The sequence below is a fragment of the Rhinolophus sinicus genome, linkage group LG02, assembly GCF_036562045.2.
Source record: "Rhinolophus sinicus isolate RSC01 linkage group LG02, ASM3656204v1, whole genome shotgun sequence".
NCBI lineage: Eukaryota > Metazoa > Chordata > Mammalia > Chiroptera > Rhinolophidae > Rhinolophus > Rhinolophus sinicus.
In genome coordinates this window covers 108,594,329-108,620,001 of record NC_133752.1, presented here as the reverse complement: position 1 = coordinate 108,620,001, position 25,673 = coordinate 108,594,329, and the positions used below count along the sequence as shown (strand labels likewise).

At 39.2% G+C, this 25,673-nt stretch overlaps 1 protein-coding gene and 1 pseudogene across 7 annotated transcripts in view; both read left to right on the top strand.

The window, feature by feature from the left end:
• PLEKHB2 (pleckstrin homology domain containing B2) overlaps positions 1-25,673 on the top strand; it is a 49,413-nt gene that overhangs the window by 267 nt on the left and 23,473 nt on the right. For 4 of the 7 annotated variants that reach the window (XM_019719019.2, XM_019719017.2, XM_019719018.2 and 1 more), the window contains 5 exons: positions 9,899-9,943; positions 13,057-13,209; positions 14,237-14,339; positions 17,977-18,016; positions 19,264-19,353. In XM_019719019.2, coding sequence (XP_019574578.1) covers positions 9,899-9,943; positions 13,057-13,209; positions 14,237-14,339; positions 17,977-18,016; positions 19,264-19,353 — 431 coding nt within the window. Of the gene's footprint in view, positions 1-9,898; positions 9,944-13,056; positions 13,210-14,236; positions 14,340-17,976; positions 18,017-19,263; positions 19,354-25,673 lie in introns of those variants that run through there. The other 3 variants (XM_019719021.2, XM_019719020.2, XM_074325079.1) reach the window with 2 other exon arrangements.
• Positions 15,766-16,475, top strand: LOC141570047 (10 kDa heat shock protein, mitochondrial pseudogene; annotated as a pseudogene).

The window sequence follows — 25,673 nt, the reverse complement described above, 5'->3', positions numbered from 1 at the left end:
CCCCTAGAGCTTCCCACCCCCCGCGCCCCTCGGAGGGGTTCCATCCTCCTTTCCCCGGCCCCTTCGGCCTCTCCTGGAGCCGGTACCCCGCCGCCAACACCCCGCTCCTGTCCGTCCTACTCCCCCCACCCCCAGCTTCGCAGGTGCTCTCCGCGGGCCGCCGCTTTCCCAGATCCGGGCCTCGGGCCGCAGGAGTCCGGCTCCTCTTCCGCTCTTCTCCCGCGGGCCTTGCGCCCTCCTTCGGGGTTCTGCAGTGGCTGAGCGGCGGCGCTCACTGCCGGGCTCGCCCCGCGTCGTTCCGCAAAACTCGTCGTTTTGCGGTGCCCTTAGCTTTGTGTGCGTGGTTGGACGTTATTTATAGTGAGTCTTTTTTTCACGTTTGATTCTCTCACCGGACTAGATTGGGAACTCCGGTGGAGGTCAGGGATTTTTATTTCGCGTTGGCCCAAGGTTTTTTGTTTGTTTTTAAATCTGAAATGTAGCGTAATTGACATAGAAGAGGCTTCGTAAATGAACGAATAATAAAGTTCCAGTTTTTCGGGGTCGGTGGAGGAAATGAATGAGGTGGAAAGGTCACATTGTCAAAAAAATCTAGGGGGGATGTGGTGAATTCCCAACGCCTCGGACTCCTGGCCTCGGAGAACCTTTAGTTCCCAGACTGGGAGCCACACCGCCAGAGGGCGGAGCGCAGCCATCCAAAGGGAGGAAGGTTCCTGGGTCGCAAGGTCTTGAGGAAACTAGTGCCAGTGCCGGAAGTGACTTGTGTAAAGTCACACGGGGAACTTATGGCCTTTAATATTTATTGAACAACGTAATGACCAAAATATCTGTCTGTGTGTTGTGCAGTGGGAGTGCCTAAGGGCCAGACTGAGTGGGAATGCTCCTGTTACTGGTTCTCGGTGCGCAAGAGTGTTTGATGGGAGGTAGGAGACCCTCTGGCTGGGCAGGTGCTTGTCTGGGCTCCTCTTGGACCTGGGGTTCCGTAGTGCTTTCTTTACTTGATTCCCCACTCCCCCACCCCCAATCTCAGGGCAGGAATGGTAGCTTACGTTGCAGCATCATCCTTGGCACCTAACAGTGTCGGGTGTGTTGTAGGTGGTTGGTAAATGCTTACTGATGCTACCAAACCGGAAGAGGGCCTGGCCACTTAACTGCAGCAGGGCCAAACACTGAACACTAAGTTTTGCAGTAGAGAAGTTAGTTAGAACTGTTTATTGACAGGGCGACAAGCTAAGAGAACAGCAATCTATTGCTGACAACCCGAACTCCCCATGGTTTTTAATCATGGGTCTTTAAAAGCAGAAATTGAGCGGTGGAGGTCAGGAGAGAAACTGATGGGTTAGTTCTTCAGCAAGCTTTTAGCAGTTTTCCTGAGTCTCATTAATTCAGTTCCTGACATCATCTTGTCTGGAGTCTTTCTCACTCTGGTCAGGTGATCTAACTGGGTTGAGGAACCAAGATTCTGGAAAATATCTCCTGATTGTGTCGGTGATGTTTATCTTTAAAACAAAAGGCAGAAACTAAACATCTTGTGACCATTGTTACTGTTAAAGCTATCATTGCTCTATGCTTACCTGGCTACATTTTTCTATTATCTCAAGCTAAGTGTACTTGTGAACATTTTTCCTGGAACTTTACAGGCAGGCCTCCAGGACGTGACTGACATACTTTCTTAATCTTTGACTATAAGCTGCATAGCAACCAAAGCAATTGCAACATTTAGGTAAAGCCTGCAGAAGAACATCCCTATAGCCTATGAGCTAATACCTAAACATGTTTACTGTTAACTGTTGGTTTCACTGAAGGAAGCTGCAGAAAAACAACTCAGAACCTGACAACAGTTCTTTACTAGCATTATATTTTTAATGGTGTGAACACATTCTGTAAATTTCCTGATAATCTCAAGGATCGAATTTATCAAATGTGTACACCAGTGATATAGGAAGAACAGATACCACCCCCTATAGTCATATTTATTATTCCTTGGCAAAATAGAGGTTTTTCTTCAGTCTCTCTAGCTGCTTTGCTACGCTTCCCAGCTTGCCATCCTACATTAATACTTGGTTTCTTTCTCTTTTTTTACTGGATATCTAAATAAATTAAAGAATTACTTTATTAGTGTCAGTAAGTACCAAAAACTGCAGAATAACATAAACAATTAAAAATGTTACAAAAAGTGGGTTAGTTGAACCAGTTATGTCTTATTTATGGTTGTGTATTTTCTTCTGAATTTAATCATGGGGACAGAAATGTGAACTTTTTTGCCTCTTGGTCTTGTCTGTCTGCCCTTTGATGAGTGTTTGTATTGGGCTTGTTATTAAGAAGTGGCTGCTACTTGGAAATGGCCAGCGCCACACATGAACTAACTTCTAAATGATGACTGGTTACCCAGTCCTCTTGGTCCCCTGTGTTAGTTTGGAGTACACTTGGGACTTCTCGTTGCCTTTACATTACCGTCCTCGAAGAAGCTTTTCTCTCTTTGATAGGGAAGTAACTTTTACAGCTAAAGTACAGAAAGCAGTATCTAGAGGAACCAGGATATTGGGAATGAGTCAGTTGTTGACAGGTAACCCTCAATTGCAGTTCTAGAACAAAATAGTAATGTAATGATAACAGTTCTCACATTTGAAGCATCTTCTGTAGGACTCTTTGGACATATTATCTCATTTAATTCTCACAATAATCCCATGCGGTAACTAGTTGTAGTAAAAAGTGAAGTGAGCTTCAAGCTCAGAACCACCAGATTCTAAAGGCAGTATTCTGTTACATTGGTTCCTTTTGGATTCAATGCTTTTAAAATGATTTGAGTTCATGTTTAAGAGAATGTGAATTATTGAATATGGTTTATATTTTAAAAGTTTTTATAGGTTTTGTTGTCATGTGAGTAATGAGACTATTTTGCAACTAGCTTGCTAGCATTTTATTCTGTACAGACCAACAGCAGGACTTAGACTTTATCTCATGAGTTTTAGTTTGTGCGTTAGCTCCTGTTCGAGAATATAAATAGCGAAATGTTGAGATATGAAGAGGTGTGGAATTCAGCAAGGTAAGGCAAAGAGCCATTCCTGTGCTTTCAAGACTAATTTGGTTATGTATTCTGGGAGGGTTTTTTGGTTTGATGTTATTATTGCTGTTATTCTTTTCTAGGGTATATATGTTCAAATTTTGAGTCTTTCCTTTTGGACTGTGTCTTTTTCCCAGAGCTAGAGTCTGGGAGATAAGTAAAGGAAAAGGACAGGAAGTTTAAAAGTTAAGTAACTTGCCCAAGGTAATTTATAAGTGATTGAGCCAGGATTTGAATGCAGGCCATTTGACTCCAAAGCCTATACTCTGAAGCATAAAGATCTATGAATTTTTAAAAACATATTATCAAAATTATACTTTATGATTTTGGTTGCTGAAGATATATACTAAATTCTCCTCCCAATTTAAAACAAATGCAAAGAACTTGCTGGAAAGTTCAAGTAGCTGGATTTCATCTAGGGTTTTTGAAATATTTTTGAGGATAATTTAAATTATTGCTTACATGTTTATATTTATCAAAATAATGTATGCACATAGATTGAAAAGCCAAACAGTACTTTAATCTCAGAGTAAAAAAATGTCAGTCTCTTGCCCACTCCCTTTCCATTTACTAGAGACATCCATTTTCACCTTTTTTTTTTTTTATTAGTTTCAGGTGCACAAGACAAAGTAATACTTAGTCGTTTATCATTTATATCCCTCACACTGTGTGAACCCCCCTCCCTGCATCTACTACCCCTCTGACATCGCACAGAGCCATTACATTTCCACTGTCTCTATTCCTAATGCTGTACTCCACTTCCCGTAATCATATACATACATATATATATAAAATTATAGTTGTCATTCATTATTGTTCACCTTCAGGTGTACAGTGCAGAGAACAGGCATCTACATCATCCCTGAGGTGGTCTCCCAAATGGGACATATGTCCATCGGATACCCTACAAAACCTTTACAACATTATTGATTACATTCCCCAAATTAATTTTCAAAACCCCATGGCCATCTTGTGGTTACCGACTGTTTTCTAAACCTCTCACCTTCGCCTTATTCCCAGCCCCCCTCCCATCTAGCAACCCTCAGTTTTTTCTCTGTGTCTCCAAAACTGCTTCTGATTAGTTCATTCACTTATTCTTTTCTTTAGATTCCACGTATAAGTGAGATCATATGGTATTTGTCTTTCTCTGTCTGACTTATTTCACTTAACATAATGTTCTCTAGGTCCATCCATGTTGTTGCAAATGGTAAGATTTCTTTCTTCTTTATGGCTGTGTAATACTCCATTGTATAAATGAACCACAGTTTCTTAATCCAGTCATCTACCGATGGGCATTTCAGTTGTTTCCATGTCTTGGCTATTGTGTATAGTGCTGCAATAAACATAGGAGTGCATAAAGTTTTTTGAATTAGAGTTTTGGATTTCTCCGGATAGACACCTAGGAGTGGAATTGCTGGATTATAAGGTAGTTCCATTTTCAGATTTTTGAGATACCTCCAAACTGTTTTCCACAGTGGCTGCACCAATCTGCAATCCCACCAACAGTGCACAAGGGTTCCCTTTTCTCCACATCTGCGCCAGCACTTGTTGTTTGTTGATTTATTGATGATAGCCATTTTGACTGGGCATTTTCACCTTTTTTTTAAGCCGCCTGTTTATAGTATTTTTATATTTCAAGATATATTGCTGTTGATTTGGGTGTAATCTTTGACTTCCCACCATATGTGCTTTTTGCCACCTTGTAAACACTCTTAAATCCGATCTACCAGAACTCATAGATGCCCCAGGAGCCTCTGTCCAGCGTCAGTGTGGACTGGTTTCTTTTCCAGGCCTGTTGCACAACAGTCTTCCTGGGGCCTTCCTTCACCTGTGTCCTGGGTATTTTCTTGCTCCCTTATTGGATCCACTTGTTCCTCTTGGTTTATTCTCTCATTTTGGTGCAACACGTTCTTCACTAGGGTCTGGAAACGATACATGGAACAGCAGTATGTAAATGTTTTTATTTTATTTACACAATAAGTAATTTGGGTATGGAATTCTGGCTTGGAAATAAATGTCTCTCAGCATTCTGAATATAGTGATCCATTAGCTTCCAGCCCTGTTGGTAAAGATGCCGAGTGCTTTGCTGATCCTTTATATGTGACCTCTGTTTTCCTCTGGGAAGTTTTTAGGTTCTATTCTTTGTCCCTAGAGTTCTGAAATTTCAGTCATAACTGAGGATCTTTTTAAATTATTCCTGCTGGACACTCATCAGAGCTTTTGTGTCTAGAAATGTGCTGTCCTATTCTGGGAAGTGTTTGTGTAATGTTTCTTCTCCACTGTTTTCTCTGGTTTATTTATGCAATGCCTATAAGCAAAATATTTTATATTTTGATATAAATATCAAAATAGGTTCATCCCCTAATTTTTTTCATCTCTTAGACCTTTTTTTTTTCTTTCAGAGAGATTTCCTCCATCTTGATCTTTTGAACTCTTCTATTAAATTTTAAACTTTGGTTATCATTTTTAACTGAGATCTCTGAATGTTCCCAGTTTAGAACATTGTTTTTATTTTTTTGGATACAATATTGTGTATCATTTCTCTGATAATAGTATTTCTTTTTTTTTAAGTTTTCTTTTGCTCTCTGCCTTTGTCTTTGATTCCTGTGTTTTTGTTTTTAGTTTTTGTTTTTTTAATTATTTTCTTTAGTCTCTTTTATCTATAGGTTTTCCTCAAATGTCTGATGATACATGCATACTATCTGTTCCCATTTAAGAGAGTTCCTAAAAAACTGAAAGTCTGTGTGTTTGTTTAAAGTTTGTCACTTGGGCAGTTTCCCTGTAGGGGGTCAGGCAAGACAGGATTTTTATTGAAGAAGCTCCCAGTTGTCAGTATCAATGAGCCTTTCCTCTTAAGCTGTGCCCTTTGCCCAGAGCTAGTCTGGGAGGTAAGCAAAGGAAGAGGAAGGGAGTTTAAGATTCTCATTCATTCTGTTACTGCTCTGAGTGTGGCGTGTCAGTTCCACTCTGAGCTGTGCCTGAGCCTCTGTGTTTCAGCTTCTCCAGAAAGGAAACTCTCAGGATTGGGGAGGGTAGTTGCCTGGATGTGTAGCGGGCCTAATGACTTCTTAAAGACTTTCAAAAAATTCTGTTATTTTTCCCTGCTTTCAGAACTATCTCGTACCTCCAGTTTCTGAATCTTTACAGTGTTATGTGGCTGGAGTTGGCTGGCTGTGTTCGGCTTCTTGTTAGCACCTGAAAAACAGAGAAAGCCGAGTTTTATGTTAGTCACTACTTATCCATTTACTTTAGAACTTTTACAATGGTGTTAGTATCTCATTTGCTTTCGTTTCTCATGTCATTCTTTTTATCTCTGTGGATTTATGTTTTGTTTTCCTCTTAACTCTCATTTTAGTTGCATTTCTATAGGGAGGAAAATTAACTGTTTGTGCTTATTAAAATCCACCATTAATGTTGGAAATAGCAAAGCAGTCACCAGTATGGTTGGTCTTGACATTATCGGTGTGTTTTTGTCTTGGATCCTCTTATAATGTCATTGTTGTATTTTTTCTCTTTGAAAGTAACTCTCCTGTGAGTTGCATTGTTCAGTGACAAGAAGCATGGATTTTTCCAGAAATGTGTAATAGTTCTATGTAATATAGAGAGGGAAATGGAGAGATGGATGTTTAAAATCTGCGCTTTTTGTTTTGTTTTTCCCCTCTGCACACAGGTCCTAGATCACTTCAAGGCAGAGCAGGCTAGCAGGAGCCAGGAGCAGGGACTGGTCTAGGCTGACCAGTAGGGTACGCATGTTAGGAAGTAACAGGTGATTGCTCTGCAAGTGGGCTGAGTGACACCGTCAGAGTCCCCTGCTCCTCTGCTCTGTGCTCAGACATCTGGGACAGACTAGATGGAGGCAAGGCTGCACTTGCTGCCAAGGCTGATGCTGATGAGGCTGTATGCTCCGCGTGATGGCAGCACCAGTGTGCTGCCCGACAGATAAAGCACACATCTCTTTCGTGGAGATGAAGAACTTCCTTTCCTGTACTCCGATTACTGCCCACCTTGCAGGCTCTCCTAGAGGGCAAAATGCCCTGGAATATTTGTTGAATGAAAATATGATGATACTACTTCTCTGCCTCAATTCCTTTTGAAAGTCAATGATTGTTTTAGGATGGTTTACACTGTAAGTTGACAAAACCAGTTCAACCCAGTTTAAATAATAAAGAAAACACATCATTTTGCTTAACAGAAAGCCTTGGAGTGGAGTGGATTTCCCTGTCGTTTGAGTCACTGGCTAAGCAGAGTTAGCTCTGCCATCTCTACAGTTTGCTGCCCTCTGGCTGGTTCCCTCCTTATCAGAAAGCAGTGAACAGCTTGCACATCTACTGGAAGAAAGGGGAAAGACCGACTTTCCCCTAGTTCATCTGGGACTGTGTGTTTGCGCTCCTAAATGTATGGGAGAAAGAGGCAGAAGGATGAAAAACTTGTGTCCTGCCTTGGTGAGGATAGCTTGAATTGGCAAAAATTGCAAGGAGTTTAAGAATCTTCAGAGTATGAGATTTGGAGATGCTGGAATTTAGGATGACTAAAGCTTGTGGAGCACTTTTTCTAAAGGTGTGGGGAGAGGTGAGAATTCAGCCAGACAGACATGGGATAAATTAATTGAGAGAGACTCATTTGTTCTTTTGAGGTGCCTGCTTGGGCTGTTGCTTCAGTCTGCTAACCTTCCAAACCTTAGTGCTTTAAGGATAATACTTAAAAATGCTAAAGTAGAAAACAAAAGTGGCCCATGATCTCAACCTCCAATTAATAGCTGTTGATTTCAAAAAAAAGTAAAAGGCTGTAATATATGCAGATTGTTAAAAATATTTCAGTAGTACAGAAAGGTGTAATGGGACTGAAGTCATCCTGTCTTCTGACACTTTATAGCATTGCTTCATTTCTCTCCTCAGAGATGCACATGGTTAACAGTCTCTCTGATTCCTTTAGAAAACAGTTGTGCTTGTGTCAGCAGTATGTGTGTATCAGCACACACTGTTCTACTTCATTCCTTCTGCGTTTGCATAATAACCTGTCATGTGTACATGTGCTCGTTAAACAGTCCTCGGTTGTGGGGCACATTGTTGTTTTGCAGTATAAGCCACATGAATGTATATATATATATGTTGGTGAATCTCTGCACATACATCAATGAGGTATATTCCTAGTAATGGTGACATGTCAGGGTCAAAGTATAGGACATTGAAATTTTTGATGGACATTGTTAAATTCCCCTTGCAAAAGGTTGCAGCAGTTTTTGTTCTTGCCATCGTGTCTTCTCCTTTCTGGATATCATAGTTTTTTTCATTTGTGACCTTCTGATAGGTAATATTGTTAAGTTGTGTTTTGTATCTTGTCTGATGAGCCGAGCGAGAAATGGAGTATCTTATGAGGTTTTTTTGCCCATTCATGTTTCTTTTTCTGTGAACTGACAAATGATTTATTTCTGTTATATGTGAGCTTTGTAAATTAGCTCATTGCTGCCATATGGTTGTAAATGTATTTTCTTAATCTTCTATTGGTCTTCTTGATTTTGTGTGTGTGTGCCACTCACAGTTTTATTTTTATGGAGTTAAATTTCTCAGACTTTTTCTTCATGATTTCTGCTACTCTGCTCTGACCTGGCCACTCCACTTGCTGACACCAGTGTACACCAGACGGCACTGTGTAAAGTCACCTGGGCACACCAGAGATAAAACTGAGCCCCGGGATACTGGCCATGTTAGGAGTAGCCAGACATCCTTGACGGGGCTCAATCTTAGTGTACCTGCAGCTGCTTTATGTCTGGTGAGTGGAGTTAGACTTAGTAGGGTAGGCAGGATGTTGAGGCTAAAGCCTGCAGTATAGGGGTGGGATTGTATTGGCCCCACTGAAGAGATGCTATTTGGTAAATGCCAGGTGGCCAGTGAGGTAAAATGGCTTTGGTCCCTTCCTCAGGTGACACTGAAAGGGAAGCGGATGGAGAGTTAGACCAGAGGGCTGTGATTTTGTGATATAATAAGAAATATGTTAACTTCAAAAACTTGGAATTTCCTGAGACACAGAGGTGCTAGAAATGTCTTGCTATTCATAATAAACCCCTTTCAGCCATGTCTGAGTTTATGCTAATGAGATGACTATTGGTGGGCCCCTCGATAACTTCAGGATGGGGCTGGTTACCAGAGGAACCAACCTTGTAATTAGAAGGTTAGAACTTTCAGCCCCATCCCTAGACCTCCAGGGAGGGGAGAGAGGCTGGAGACTGAGTTCATTTACCAGTGGCCAGTGATGTAGTGAGTCATGCCCACCTAACGGAACTTGTTAACAACACTTGAATGGCAGGGCTTCAGGGCTTCTGGGCTCCAGGATCATGCAGAGTGCTGGGCAGGTGGTGCCCTGGAGAGAGCATGGCAACTCCGCGTTCTTCCCCCACACCTTTCCCTGTGCATCTCTTCCATTTGGCTGTTCCTGAGTGGTATCCTTTATAATAAACAGCTAGCAGTAAGTAAAGTGCTTTCCTGAGTTCTGTGATCCATTCTAGCAAATTACTGAATCTGAGGAGAGGGGGTCGTGGGAACCCCCAATTTATAGGTCAGAATGACAGGCGGCCCTGACTTATGTTTAAAGTGGGACCACACTTGTGAGTCTGAGCCCTTAACCTATGGAGTCTGATGCTAACTCCAAGGAATTAGTGTCAGAATCGAATTGAATCAATAGAAATCTAATTGGTGTCCTGAGAGTTGGGGATTTGGTTGTTGGTCTGGAAAAAGCCCACTCATTTGGTGTCAGAAGTGTTGTGAGTTAGAAGTAACTCAAAAGGGCCATTCTCCTTTGCGGGTACAATTTTGAACCTGCCTATTTCTTCTGCTATAGGTGAAAAGATGGCAGTTGTGAAGAGTGGATGGTTGCTGCGACAGAGTAAGTACTGGATGCGAGCCCCTTGGTCTGGGTTTACTGTTGCCTTAGGGCACATCTTTATTCTGTTGCTGAAACAGATCTATTTAAAAACAAACAGCAAAGTCTTATTAATGTTGTTGCCCTGGATTTCCTCTTGGCAGTGTTGAGGCTCTGTGAGCTGTTTTTTTGCACACAGGGGGCTCCTTGTCAGTGGCTGCATTGACAGGAGCCAGGGAACAGTGGTTTCCCTGCTCGTTTCTCTTTTCTCACTAGCATGCTTTATTATTAATACTGACCTGAGGCTCTACTTGACTCTGTCCAAGCGGGGCTGATAAATTAGCCTGGAGGTACTGCTTTCTTTGTGAGAAGCACCTGGCTTACCTGGGGATTGAATAGTGACTGAGAGCCTGAAATACTGGAGTATTTGATTATAAGGGTAAAGATTTAACCAGAGGGTATATGTTTATCTAAAACTATACCTTTTGTACTGTAGTGGGGGACACGTTCCAAGACCCCCAGTTGATGCCTGAAACCCCCGATAGTATCGAACCTTACATATACTATGTTTTTTCCCTGTACATACATACACTTTACAGTTTCTCTTGGGCATATCGAAAGTGCCAGCTATTCTTGTGCTTTGGGGCCATTATTAAGTAAAATAAGAGCCATTTGAACACAAGCACTGCGATACCATGACAGTTGATCTGATAACCAACACCTCTGCTGAGTCACTAGTGAGTGGGTGGGAGTGTCTGCAGCTGGGATGTGCTGGACAATGGGAGGATTCATGTTTCCGGCGGTCGGGGCTGGATGGTGCAAGATTTTATTATTCTCAGAACAGCATGTACTTTAAAACTTACGAATTGTTTTTCTTTTCTGGAATTTTTCATTTAATATTTTTAGGCCACAGTTAACTGAAATCATGGGAAGCAAAACCACAGATAAGGAGGAACTTCTGTACTGTTTATTGTTCAGCTGTGAATTCATATGTAGACTATCAGTGAAAAATGGATTGCATACCTTAGGTAGTTTGTAAAAACTATTGCTTGTGAAGCTTGTTGGTATTCCTGTTAAACAGATTTTACATATATTTAAATATCATAACAGCTCTGTGAAGTAGATAGCATTATCCCCATTTCCAGCTGAAGAAATTGAGGTTCAGTGATATTAGGTAACTTGTCTAAGTGTTAACTATGGGTGACAAACCTACGCTCAAACTGAGGACTGTTGCATTTCAGCGCTGACCCCATTTCTCCCAGGAGACAAACCTTCAGCCTAGCCTGTCTGTTCTGTTACTAGTTTCACATTCCCAGACCTAGAGCTCAGCCAAGTGTCCTTTCAAGGTCTATGACAGTCTTATGTTCTAAGAATAGATGGAGTTGTGGCTTTTACAACATTACAGAAGGAAGTCCTGGTATATTGGAGTCTAGCCCCATGTTTGTGTAAGTTTCCTTGTCCTGGATTTTGTGATCCCAACCTGCCCCAAATGGTCAGGACATGGAGCACCTTGCTTAGTCCTTCAGAGTGTTCCTTCCTGTCCTGGCCCTTGGCATGTCCTCTGGGTTCTCCCTTAGGCTTTGCTGTACCTCTCTTTTATTCACCATAACTCAATTTAGTGCTGTCAACATGCAGTAAACAGTGACCCTTTTGACAACTTTGTGCTCCCCATCAGTGCCTATTATGACAATATATACAAAATAGATGTCCTTTAAATGAATTATACATACTTTTCTAATGTCCTGGTCTATGGCTATCTCAAAAATGTGTATTCAGAAGACTTATTCCACTTCCCCATCTCCCGATTTCTGGGTTGATTTTCCTTCTTTGCTAAAAGCATAAGTTTCAATTACAATAGAATAAAGTAAGGCAAAGTGTATTGTATTCACTGACTTGCAGAGCAGCAGGGATACACATGGGGTTACATGTATCCAAAACTGTCTCCAGGGCTCCTTTTCCTGCCATTGCCACACAGACCCTTAGGACCCAATATCTGGACTCTGGAAAAGAGCCTGATTTGGGAATTTGCAGTCGGGGCTTTGACAGCACCTGACGTACTTGGTTAGAACTCCCCATATCTGTGATCCACCTATCTGTTTTCGGGTGGCTCTATTTGGTAGTTTTTGCACAGCTTGGGTGCTGCCAACCAAATGGATACTGGGTATCACTTATTTATCAGTTGGGGCAAATGCTGTGCAAAGAGGGTGCCTGACAGTGGTAAAAGAAATTTGGAAGGCTGATATGTTTCATGTTTGGTTAACGCCACTAGGGGATGTGGGAGCGTAAGGCGAGGTGCGTGGGATGGGCTTTGTGTATGTCGGTCACGAACATGGTGGGAGCAATAGGAACAAAGGATGCAGTAGGTCGTGTGTGGGTGTGAGAAGGTGCAGGGATGACGTGAAGCTCAAACTGGCCTTTTAGTTTTCCATTTTGGCTGGCAACCAAATTACAGTTTATAAAGTTAAGTCCCTCATCCAAGATTACAAATGAAAGGATGAATTCTCTCAGACTGATGAGACATGTGAGGTAGTAGGACGGATGCTGGGCTGGGGTCAGTTTCCTGGGCATGGTGTGTCCACTGTCTGACCTGCCTCCTTGTCTGCAGCAGACAGGGAGACCGTCCCATGCTGTTGGCTGTAAGTGAGGTGGATGTTAGAGAGGAGTACATGTGAAAGCCCTTCAAAAAACAGAAAAAAGTATTTTTCTAAGAGAGGAAGGTATTATTGTTATTTGTGTATAAAGACTTTACAGTCCAACATTTTCTGATCAATCTAGCAAAGTTCGATACTGCTGGGAAAGTTTAGGTACCTACTCAATGGAGAGAAATGTTAGACATGTTTCATTAACTCATAACCAAGGTTTTATTGAACTTTTTTTTTTTTTTAGTTTTGGGACTGGAAAGTTGGCAGTGGTCTCAGTATCTGCAGTGCATGCTGTGTGCAGCTCTGGTACAATGTGGGTGTTGTTGCCATTGGGTCTGTTTTCACTTCCGTTTTGATGGCATGCTCTGGGCAGTTGTATCCAGGTATACTTATGGGGCCAGAGGAAACTTTCCTTTGTCTCTGTTATGTTTGAATTAGAGGACAAAGTCCTCGCTCCTTCAGCTCAAAGCCAACCTTTCCCATTTTTTTTTTTAGGTACTATTTTGAAGCGCTGGAAGAAGAATTGGTTTGACCTGTGGTCAGATGGTCACTTGATCTATTATGATGACCAAAGTCGGCAGAGTGTCGAGGATAAGGTCCACATGCCAGTGGACTGCATCAACATCCGTACAGGGCACGAATGTCGGGGTAAGTGGGTCTGCTTCAGTCAGCTTCTGTCACTGCCCTTCCCCATTCTTGATGGCAGTTGAATCCTCTACCTCACCCATTCTGCTTTGATTAAGAGACCACAGAAGAGTTTCATCTGGGAAGAGGTAACCAAGTGGGGAAGTGGGGACCCAGACACTTAAAGCATGAACCATATGGTTAGAGTAAATTATTAGGTTGGTGCAAAAGTAATTGTAGTTTAAAAGGTTAAAAATTACAAAAACTGCAATTACTTTTGCACCAACCTGATAACTTTCTCATCTGAATACGTTCTTCCTGTCTCCTGGAGAAGGTGAGGGAGAACTGAGGAACCAGAGTGCTGGAAACCCCAAAAAAGATGGAGCCGCTCTGGGCAGTACTGGCATCTTACTCGTGACAACTCCAGTCAGTTTCTAAAAATCTGTGATGTCTTATTTCCTGGAGTTATCCCTAATACTCATTTTGAAGGAATAGATTTTTAACAAGCATAAACTTTTCTATTTCTAATTAATGACATATGTAGACTTCTCTGTTTTATTAGCTCTGTTGCTATTTGGAATAAAAAGTCTGGTTTAGTAAACATTGATATTTGTAACATCCTGCCCCTACATACTAGTTTGTGAAATACAAGTCTCCCTGGGCCTACCTAAACTAGGCTCAAATATCATAGACCTTATTTTTTGGTACACAAAGATACTTTAAAAATAGTTTGGTGCTTCCTATGAATAAAAGCAGTAAGTATTCTGTCATCTTCTGCTTTGTAACACTTTTTCATTGGGTGGGGCTTATTTTCCTAATGTCAAGGGCTACTCTGTACATCTCTGTATATACATTGCCCTCTAGAAGAGGCCTACTTGTTCTTCCTGCAAGACGTTCAATTAGAATGGACTTGTGATTCATGTGTTTGGTTCTTCAGAGCAGAACAAAAATGTTTTTCTGGTACTGGCCCTTTGCTTAGCTGAGCTGTTAAGTAAGAAGAAATCCTCAAAAAACTCTATGAATATTCCTTTATTCTATTTCATTTTAATAGATATTCAGGCTCCAGATGGGAAGCCTAAAGACTGTGTGCTGCAGATTGTTTGCCGAGATGGGAAAATTCTCAGTCTTTGTGCAGAAAGCATGGATGATTGTTTGTAAGTTTTGTTTTTTTAAGTGTTAAAATTGAAAAGTATTTATTTCTTTAATTTCCGGTTATCAGGAGGGGAAGAGAATGGGAATGGAGTTTTCCTCAGGCAGCAGAATAGGTGACTCAGAGGATTTGTGAAAGAAGTGTAATGGGGTCTTATTCATTTCTCCTAACCCTGATCAGAGTTTCTACCTCTCCAGAGCTAACCAAGCAGGATCCCATTATAAAAAAGAATGGCACAAAGTGTTAGCATACAGTCACTTTGCACTCTCTTTTTTCATTACTGGGTGCACATTGGGTAATGGGCATAATTGACTGGGTTCTTAAATCTTGTTCTTTTTATGTAACTGTCTTTTATAAAGCACTGACTTCTGGATTATGCAACCATTTCCTTCCTTTGATGGTTTTTACTCCCATCTGCCATCTCTGAAGAAGGGATGCAAAACTGCAAGGAGCAAAACCCAACCTTATCAATTTTTAGCCTGCTAACATTGGTATTGATGTTGAATTAGAATCTTGTAAACACTAATTAAATGTCATTTGGGGAGAAGAATATTTTTTCTGTCCACTCTGTACCACTCCCATGGGTTAATTCTGGACATTATGAAAATTCACTAACAGATTATTGTAATATTCATATACATTGAAATATTCACATATATGTGGCATATTCATAAAACCCAGCAGAGCAGTTTGTTAGAGTGCCTGCCTGTGCATTTCACATACATATTCATCCTCAATATAAACATTTATTCTGTACTAAACTCTAGGGTTTTAAATATCAGATGTAGCTTCTTTCTTACATCTTCTGATTTATAGCACTGAATCTTAAGTGATACTTTCTGGAAGAGATGTGGCTTTTCTAAAGACTGATAGAGAAATGACCATATGTCAAACCAATTCACTACTTCTGTATAAACTGGAGCTATATTATTTCCATTTAATAATTTACTTTGTCAACAAGAAGGAAAACTGAATTTCTGAAAATATTAGATTTTTTTATTTAGGGCCTTGCTGAGGTCTATGTAACCCAAAAGCACAGCTTGAAGAAGCCTTGAAACAGTGCTCTAACTTTCAAAAAGTGAGGGGTGCTTCTGTAGGCAGAGGAGTAAGCAAAAAGTACAGAAGGTAGAAGAAATAAAAGTATGCTGAAGGACTTGCTTTGTTTGGCCTGGAGGAGTGGGTGGGTCAGAAGATGTTGACTTTATCTTGACCTGTATGGGAAAATGGAGGTTTATATATGTGTCTAATTTTAAGTACAAGTTGGGGAGGATAGCTCAAAAGATAATACTTTTTAAACTAGAAGAATAAAAGGGAACAGAAAACATTCCTCATTAAAAAAAAAAAAAAAAGATAACATCAGAAAACTTAATGCAAGACAGGAAATGAACTAACAGTAATTAGACCAATGATATCTATGCTTGCAATAAATGTGAGTTGGTTAAATTCTCCTTAAAAGGAAAAAGATCTGTCCAGACTGCTAGTCTCCCCTTGCTGTGGTGGCATGAGAGCAGAGTGTGAACTGTGGCAGACAGAGTCATGGCAAGACATGCATTTATAAAGTTTATTTGCTTCTTTGACCTGGTATTTAGGTGAAAGTAGTGCTGCCACAACTATCATCAAAGGAGGCATACTTCCAGAAAAATCTCAAGGAAGAGTATTGCAAGCAACAGTAGTAGCTGTTTGGATCAGGCTTTAAAGGAAAGTGTGGAGAGATTCAACCAGTTAGTATGAATCTCTCCAAAATATGGAGGTAAAATCATTTTAGACAAGGATTGTTTCTTATTTGGAGATGGTGACATTTTTGGAAAGTATGTAGACGGAAATAAATCACTACTGAAATCTCATCACATAAAAGGTGGATATAATTTCCATGTTTCTCTTTTTTTTTTGTGTGTGTATAATTTCAATGGTGTTTTCCACAGAAATAGAAAAAAAGATCCTAAAATTCGTGTGGAATCACAAAAGACCCCGAGTAGCCAAAGCAATCTTGAGAAGGAAGAACAAAGCTAGAGACATCACACTTCCTGATTTCAAACTTTATTATAAAACCATCATAATCAAAGCAGCGTGACACTGGCATAAAAACCAGGCCATAGACCAATGAAACACATAGACCAATGAAACAGAATAAAGAGCCCTGAAATACACCCATACATATGTGGTCAACTAATATCTGACAAGTGAGCCAAGAATACTCAATGGGGAAAGGATAGTCTCTTCAATAAATGGTTTTGAGAAAACGGGGTAACCACATGCAAAAGAGTGAAATTGGACCTGTATCTTAGACCACTTGCAAAAATTAACTCGAAATGGATTAAAGACTTAAATGTAAGACCCCAAACTGTAAAACTACTAGAAGAAAACAGGGGATAAGTTTTTGTCGTTGGTCTTGGCAACTTTTTTGGATATAACACCAAAAATGCAAGCAACAAAAGCAAAAGTAAATGAACTAAAACATCAAGCTAAGAAGCTTCTGCACAGCAAAAGAAACCATCAGAGAAATGAAAAAATATCTGGAATGGGAGAAAATATTGGTAAACTATGTGATAAAAGAAAGGGTTAATATTCAAAATATATAAGGAACTTGTACAACTCCATAGCAAAAAAATAATCCAATTGAAAAATGGGCAAAGGACTTGAATAGGCATTTTTCAAAAGAGGACAAGAGGTACATGAAAAGGTGCTCAACATCATTAATCATCAGGGAAATGCAAATAGAACCACAATGAGATGTCACCTCATACCTCTTAGAAGGGCTCTTATGAAAAAGACAAAAGTAAGTGTTGGTAAGAATGTAGAGAAAAGGGAACCCTGGTGTACTGTTGGTGGGAATGTAACTTGGTATAGTTACTATGGATACATAGTATCCATAGACTAAAAATAGAGCTACCATATGATCCAGCAGTCCCACTTTTGGTGTATATCCAAAAGAAATGGAATCATTATCTCAAAGAGATGTATGTACTCCCATTGCAGTATTATTCACAGTAGCCAAGATGTAGAAACAGCCTAAGTGTCTGTTGATGGATGAAGAGTTAAAGAAAATATGGTGTGTATGTACACACACACACACACACACACACACACACACAGACACAGTGGGACATTACTTCATTCCAACAATAAAAATGTATGTGTATCAGGTGATTGCGTTGTACAGCTTAAACTTACATATGTTGTATGTCAGTTTCTCAAGCTGGCAAAAAAAATACCAGCATTAGTTTTAAATGCAAAAAATTACTTACAATCTAAATCTCATATCATGGAAACATTATGTAGCCATTAAAAAAATGAAGTAGATCTGTGTGTATCGCATGAACTGATAAAGCAAGTTGCCATAAAATTAAGTATGGTACACTTAACATTTATTAAAAAGTAAAGCAAACAGCGTAGTATAGATTATGCTTTAAATATTTTATATAATATGTAATATATATAGTAGGTATTATAATATTTACACATTACGTATTACTAGTGCATGTCTCAGATGAGTTGATTGAATGGGTCTTGGGACAAGGGCTGAGCAGCTGTTCTTAAAACAAGCTTTTTCAGAAATTCTGATGCCAACACAGGTTTAAGAATTAATAAGATATGTGTTGATTGGCTCAAATAAAGTATCCCTTTCTTTCTCTTTTCTCCAGGGCCTGGAAATTTACACTCCAAGATTCCAGGACAAACACAGTGAGTTGATAATAGCAATTACCAGTAATGTTTTCATGTAGTGTTGCTATAACATGTAGGAAATAGGAGTTTAGGAAAGGGAAATGGGAAAGGTGGGTTTCTTGGCCATCCAGCCATGGATGAGCAAACAGGGGTCGGCAGGGTGCCTTTCACTGACAGTGAGCAAACTGGATTTTGCCAAACATTGTGGCAGGAGAAGCCCTCCTAACAGAGGCATGCTGGTTCCAGTATTGTTTTCTAGAAATGTCTGTATCTCACAGAGATTTGCAACATTTTTATTACTGCTGTGGTTTATAGAGAAGGCTCAAAAAGGACCACAGAGCCCTTTTTATATACCCCATCTCAGCCTTGTGAAACATATTTAGGACCTGTACTCGTCTCTAGTTCTTCTTCTGACCTTAGGAGGTCACAGAAACAGTAAACCCCATTTGTAAAAGCTAGTTATGCCATCTTTGTGCAACTTCCTCTGCCATCAACATTTTCATTTTTCAGATCAGATTTTAGTTTTTCCTTTTTCTCTCCAGGAAGAAAAGAAAAAGGTAGATGGAACTTATTAAAGAATTTGTACAGGTGGGAAAAGAAAGTAAAAAGACTTACTGTACAAATATTGTTTCTGACACTTGGTAGCCCAGGACAGTTCTTCTCCCCTTAAGCTTACTCTAGAGCTCCTGTTACCTTTTCTTTCGTGAAGATCCTCTTCTTGGATGAAATTCATACTAATGGTCCATATAGTTAAGGGCAAGATCCCAAGGTGATTCTGTATATGGATTTAAAAAAAAAAATAATGCATATATTTTTCTTTTCCATTGTGGAGTAAAAGATTTTTTTAATGCATAAAACATACACTGTATGTACAACGTATCTTTGACTGCTACATTTCAGATTGTAGGATTTCTTTTTTTGTGAAAAGAAGAGTTGTTGAGAGTGGTGGAACATCTTTTAAAAGGCCTGGGTAACAGTGCAGGCTCTATGGCTTTCTTGGGCACAGAGATCTACTCCTGCCTCTTGCTGGTGGCTGAGGAGGGCCACCTCCTCCTGAATTAAAGGACACCAGAGTGCAGGTTGGTGAGGAGGGGAGGGAGCTTCCTCCTGCCATTCACTGCTCTCAGAGAGCTGTCATATTTGCTGTTCAAAGATTAAACTTTTCAGTTTTAAAAAAAAAGGTTAAAAAGGATATGCATATAACTTCCTAAAAGCCTATAGTCGCTTTGGGGCAACTTTCTTTCATACTTTCTCTTCTCTTATAGGCTTATGTTGGCTCAGAAGTCATGTATGATGACACAGCTGTGGTTTCTTCCCCACCTCCTTATACTGCCTACGCTGCACCAAACCCTGAGGTAGGGAGCAAATCTTTATGTTACAGAATATAAGTGAGGGAAGTTGGGGTCTCTGTGCTACTGTCCTTTTTAAAACAAACAAACAAACAAACAAACAAACAAACAAAAACATCTTGAGCCAGTATCAGAGAAATTAGAAATGTATTCCAAACAGTTTTTTTCTTTAAACAGATTATTATCGCCGTTTGCTTTCATAAAATAGAGCAACTGCTTTATAATCTTCATGTTCACAATTTGTTTTTAAGATAGACCTAAAAATGAATCATGTCCATGATAGTTGCTTTGGTTATGTGATTTTGATGATTCATAGTTTATACTTAATAAATTACTTGAATTCTCTTTATAATCAGAAAAAAAAGTTTTTTTTTTTAAAACAAAAACAAAACCTTAAAAAAAATCACATGCATGCCATATATCAAATACCTTGGTGCCAAGTGTTCAGTGCTACATATAGAAGTCTCTGTTGTGGAAGGCACTCCTGCTTTGCTTTTTTTTTTTTTTAAACTTAATTTTGAAATAATTGTAGATTCACAAGAAGTTGCAAAGATAATATGGAGAGATCTCATGTATTCTTCACCCAGTTCCCCAGTTGTTATAAGTTAGATAAAATCAAAAGCAGGAATTTGAATTTGTCAGTGTTTATGTCTGGATCTATGTTATTTTATCATATGTGTAGATTTGTATAACTACCACCTCAATCAAAATAAAAACTGTTCATTAAAATCTTCCTCCTGCTGCATCCTTTTGTAGTCATAACCTCCCTCCCCTTTCCTAACTTCTGTCAACCACTGATTTATTCTCTATCTATGTAATTTTGTCATTTCCACAATGTTACATAAATGGAATTATACAGCATGTGATCTTTTGAGTTTGGTTTTTCACTTAGCACAATACCCTTGAAAGCCATCCAAATTGTTGCATGTGTCAGTAGTCTGTTTCTTTTTATTGTTGAGTGGTATTTCATGGTCTGGATGTACTACGTGATGTGTTGAATGACATTTACCTATTGGAGGACATGTTGGTTCTGTGAAGATGCTGGCTGTTAGCATGAGCCTACAGTGGTCACTCAAGTGCAGGTCATTGCGCAGACACCAAGTCTCATTTCTCTGGTACAAATACCCCCAAATGTGATTGCTAGGTCCACTGGTAAGTATGATAAACATGAGGTCTGACAATTAAGTCCGTGAACTTGTTGCAGCGATGTTGCTACCCTTTTTTGATATAAGAGGGATTACTCATTATGAATTTGTACCAACTGGACAAACAGTTAACCAAGTTTTCTATTTGGAAGTGCTGAAAAGGCTGCGTGAAAAAGTTAGACAAACTGAACGTTTCACCAACAATTCATGGCTCTTGCATCACGACAATGCACCAGCTCACACGGCACTGTCTGTGAGGGAGTTTTTAGCCAGTAGGTAAATGACTATGTTGAAACACCCTCCCTACTCACCTGATCTGGCCCCCAGTGACTTCTTTCTTTACCCGAAGATAAAGGAAATATTGAAAGGAAGGCATTTTGACAACATTCAGGACATCAAGGGTAATACGATGACAGCTCTGATGGCCATTCCAGAAAAAGAGTTCCAAAATTGCTTTGAAGGGTGGATTAGGTGCTGGCGTCAGCGCATAGCTTCCCAAGGGGTATACTTTGAAAGTGACTAGTGATATTCAGCAATGAGGTGTGTAGCACTTTTTCTAGGATGAGTTTGCAAACTTAATTGTCAGATCTCATATATGGTTGGTTTTTTAAAAAAACTGACATTGCTTTCCAAACTGACCATTTCACTTTCCCACCAGTTTCTCTGCATCCTCACCAATATTTGGTGTTGTCAGAATTTATTATTTTAGCTGTCCTAATATTTCATTCTAATATTTCATGTAGTAATTTTTCATTTGCTCTTCAGTTGCGTTTTCCTGATAGCTACTATAGTGATGTGAACATATTTAGAGGCTATGGTTCTGTGTATTATTAAAGAACATAAGAAATTATCTCCCCAACATTTACCTCACACCCACATGTGCAACCTCTTCTTTATAACATTGAAACTTACATTGTTCATGGTGTTATCATCTGTCTCTTTTTGTACCAAAGCCAAGGGCACAGACTCTATTTATCTTGTTCATTGCCAAATCCCCAGCACCTAAAACACCTGGCACTTAATAAATCTTAAATATTTGTTAATGAATGAGAATAATGAGAATCCAGAGGTAATGATGTGGAAAGATTACTGAGAGATGACTTGTCAAATCATCTCATACAATATAAATGGTACCACCTGGATTTTTGCACAAGCTGTACAGCCATATACGGCAGCCCTATAACTCAAGTTAAATTTCCAAAGAAGAGGAGGACACACTGTAACCACAGAAAAAGGAAGAGGCACTTATGACGACTACCAATTGAGGTTAGCTGATTTGGGAGCAAGATGCATCAATTAAGATTATGCTCCATTTCACCAAAGATGAGTAAGGAACAACTTCCACTCCTACACCAGGCCATCTTCAAGTATGCAGATATATCTAGCCATTTCTGTGCTTCTGCTACCCTTTCTATACCACTCTCACCATTTAGGGATGTCACTTTCCCCTCTACTTTATCATTTTCATTTTCTGTATGTGTTGAATAGTTTTCTATGTGCCTGTTTGCCATTCATATATCCTGCTCAGTAAAATGTCTCTTCATGTGTTTTGCTCCTTTTCTAATTGTATTATTTTTTTTGGTCTATAAAGCAGTTGCTCTTTTTTTGGTCTTGTTCTTTTGTTGTTTTTGGTTTATATACCACATATCAGTGAAATCACATGGTTCTCTGCTTTTTCTGTCTGACTTATTTCACTCAGCATTACACTCTCAAGATCCATCCATGTTGTCACAAATGTTCCTATATCATCTTTTCTTACCGCCGAATAGTATTCCATTGTGTATATATACCACAACTTCTTCATCCATTCATCTATCGAAGGACATTTTGGTTGTTTCCATGTCTTGGCCACCGTAAACAAAACTGCAATGAACATTGGAGCACACGTGTCTTTATGTATAAATGTTTTCACATTTTTTTGGGTAGATACCCAGGAGAGGGATTGCTGGGGCATATGGTAATTCTATTCATAATTTTTTGAGGAACCTCCACACTGCCTTCCATAACGGCTGCACCAGTCTGCATTCCCACCAACATTGTATGAGGGTTCCTTTTTCTCCACAGCCTCTCCAACACTTGTTACTATTTGTCTTGTTGATGATAGCCATTCTGACTGGGGTGAGGTGATATCTCATTGTGGTTTTGATTTGCATTTCTCTGATGATTAGTGATGTTGAGCATTTTTTCATATGTCTATTTGCCATTTGTATGTCCTCTTTGGAGAAATGTCTCTTCAAGTCCTCTGCCCATTTTTCAATTGGGTTGTTTGTTTTTTTGTTGTTGAGTTGCATGAGTTCCTTGTATATTCTGGATATTAGCCCCTTATCGGAGGCACTGTTTGCAAAAATCTTCTCCCATTCAGTTGGTGGCCTCTTTATTTTGTCAATGGTTTCTTTTGCTGTGCAGAAGCTTTTAAGTTTCATATAGTCCCATTCGTTTATTTTAGCTTTTACTTCCATTGCCTTTGGAGTCAAGTTCATAAAATGCTCTTTGAACCCAAGGTCCATAAGTTTAGTACCTATGTTTTCTTCTATGCAGTTTATTGTGTCAGGTCTTATGCATAAGTCTTTGATCCATTTTGAATTAATTTTGGTACATGGTCACAAATAGCTGTCCAGTTTCATTCTTTTGACGTGGTTATTCAATTCTCCCAGCACCATTTATTGAAGAGGCTTTCTTTCCTCCATTGTATGTTTTTAGCTTATTTGTCGAAAATTATCTGTCCATATTTATGTGGTTTTATTTCTGGGTTCTCAATTCTATTCTATTGGTCTATGTGTCTGTTTTTCTGCCAATACCATGCTGTTTTGATTATTGTAACCCTGGTACAAGCCAAAGTCAGGAAGTGTGATACCTCCGTTATTGTTCTTTTTTCTTAAGATTGCTTTGGCTATTCGGGGTCTTTTGTGGTTCCAAACAAATCTGATGATTTTTTGTTCTATTTGTTTAAAAAATGCCATTGGGATTTTGATGGGGATTGCATTGAATTTGTATATTGCTTTGGGTAATATGGCCATTTTAACTATGTTGATTCTTCCAATCCATGAGCACGGAATGTCTTTCCATTTCTTTGTGTCTTCTTCAATTTCTTTCAAAAATGTCTTATAGTTTTCAGCATATAGGTCTTTCACATCCTTGGTTAAGTTTATTCCTAGGTATTTTATTCTTTTTGCTGCAATTGCAAAAGGAATTGCTTTTGTATTTCTTTTTCTGAGATTTCATTGTTAGTATATAGGAAGGCAATGGACTTTTGTGCGTTGATTTTGTAGCCAGCAACTTTACTGTATTCGTTGATTGTTTCTAATAGCTTTTTGGTGGAGTCTTTAGGGTTTTCTATATATAGCATCATGTCATCTGCAAAGAGTGATAATTTAACTTCTTCATTCCCAATTTGGATGCCTTTTATTTCTTTCTCTTGCCTGATTGCTCTGGCAAGGACTTCCAACACTATGTTGAAAAGCAGAGGTGATAGGGGACATCCCTGTCGTGTTCCTGAACGTAGAGCAAAGGGCTTCAGTTTTTCTCCATTAATTATGAGATTAGCAGAGGGCTTGTCATATATGGCCTTTATTATGTTAAGGTATTTTCCTTCTATACCCATTTTATTAAGTGTTTTAATCATAAATGGATGTTGTATCTTGTCAAATGCTTTTTCTGCATCAATTGATATAATCATATGATTTTTGTCCTTTATTTTGTTTATGTGATGTATCACATTGATGGATTTTCATATGTTGAACCATCCTTGTGCCCGAGGATGAACCCCACTTGGTCGTGATGAATAATCTTTTTAATGCATTGTTGTATTCGATTTGCTAGAATTTTATTTAGGATTTTTGCATCGGTATTCATCAGAGATATTGGTCTGTAGTTTTCTTTTTTGTGCTGTCCTTACCAGGTTTTGGTATCAGGGTAATGTTGGCCTCATAAAATGAGTTAGGGAGTACTGTTTCTTCTTCAATTTTTTGGAAGAGTTTGTGCAGGATTGGTATTAGATCCTCTTTGAAGGTTTGGTAGAATTCACTAGTGAAGCCATCTGGTCCCGGACTTTTGCTTTTGGGAAGGTTTTGGATGACTGATTCAATTTCGTTACTGGTGATCGGTCTGTTTAGATTTTCCAGTTCTTCGTGGTTTAGCCTTGGAAGGCTATATGTTTCTAAGAACTTATCCATTTCTTCTAGGTTGTTGAATTTGGTGGCATGTAGTCCTTCATAGTATTCTTGGATGATCCTTTGTATTTCTGTATATAGGAAGGCAATGACTTTTGTGCGTTGATTTTATAGCCAGCAACTTTACTGTATTCGTTGATTGTTTCTAATAGCTTTTGGGTGGAGTCTTTAGGGTTTTCTATATATAGCATCATGTCATCTGCAAAGAGTGACAATTTAACTTCTTCATTCCCAATTTGGATGCCTTTTATTTCTTTCTCTTGCCTGATTGCTCTGGCAAGGACTTCCAACACTATGTTGAAAAGCAGAGGTGTCAAATGCTTTTTCTGCATCCGTGATAACTTCCCCTTTTATGTTTCTGATTTTGTTAATCAGTGTCTTCTCTCTTTTTATCTTAGTAAGTCTAGCCAAGGGTTTGTCAATTTTGTTAATCGCTTCAAAGAACCAGCTCTTTGTCACATTAATTTTTTCCATTGTCTTTTTGTTCTCTATTTCATTTGGTTCTGCTCTAATTTTTGTTATTTCCTTTCTTCTGCTGACCTTGGGTTTCACTTGTTCTTCTTTTTTTAGTTCTTTAAGGTGTAACATGAGGTTATTTATTTGGGAGTTTTCTTGTTTCTTGAGATAGGCCTGTAATGAGATAAATTTCCCTCTTAAAACTGCTTTCGCTGCATCCCAAAAATTTTGGTAGGATGTATTTTCATTGTCATTTGTTTCTATGTATCTTTTGATCTCTCCTCTAACTTCTTCTTTGACCCAGTCCTTCTTTAAAAGTATGTTGTTTAATCTCCATGTATTTGTGTTTTTCCCGCTTTCTTTTTACAGTTGATATCCAATTTCAAAGCCTTGTGATCAGAGAATATGCATGGTATGATTTCAATCTTCTTAAATTTGTTGAGACTGATTTTATGTCCCAATATATGGTCTATCCTTGAGAATGTTCCATGTACACTAGAAAAGAATGTATAGTCTGATGTTTTAGGATGAAGTGCTCTATAAATGTCAATTATGT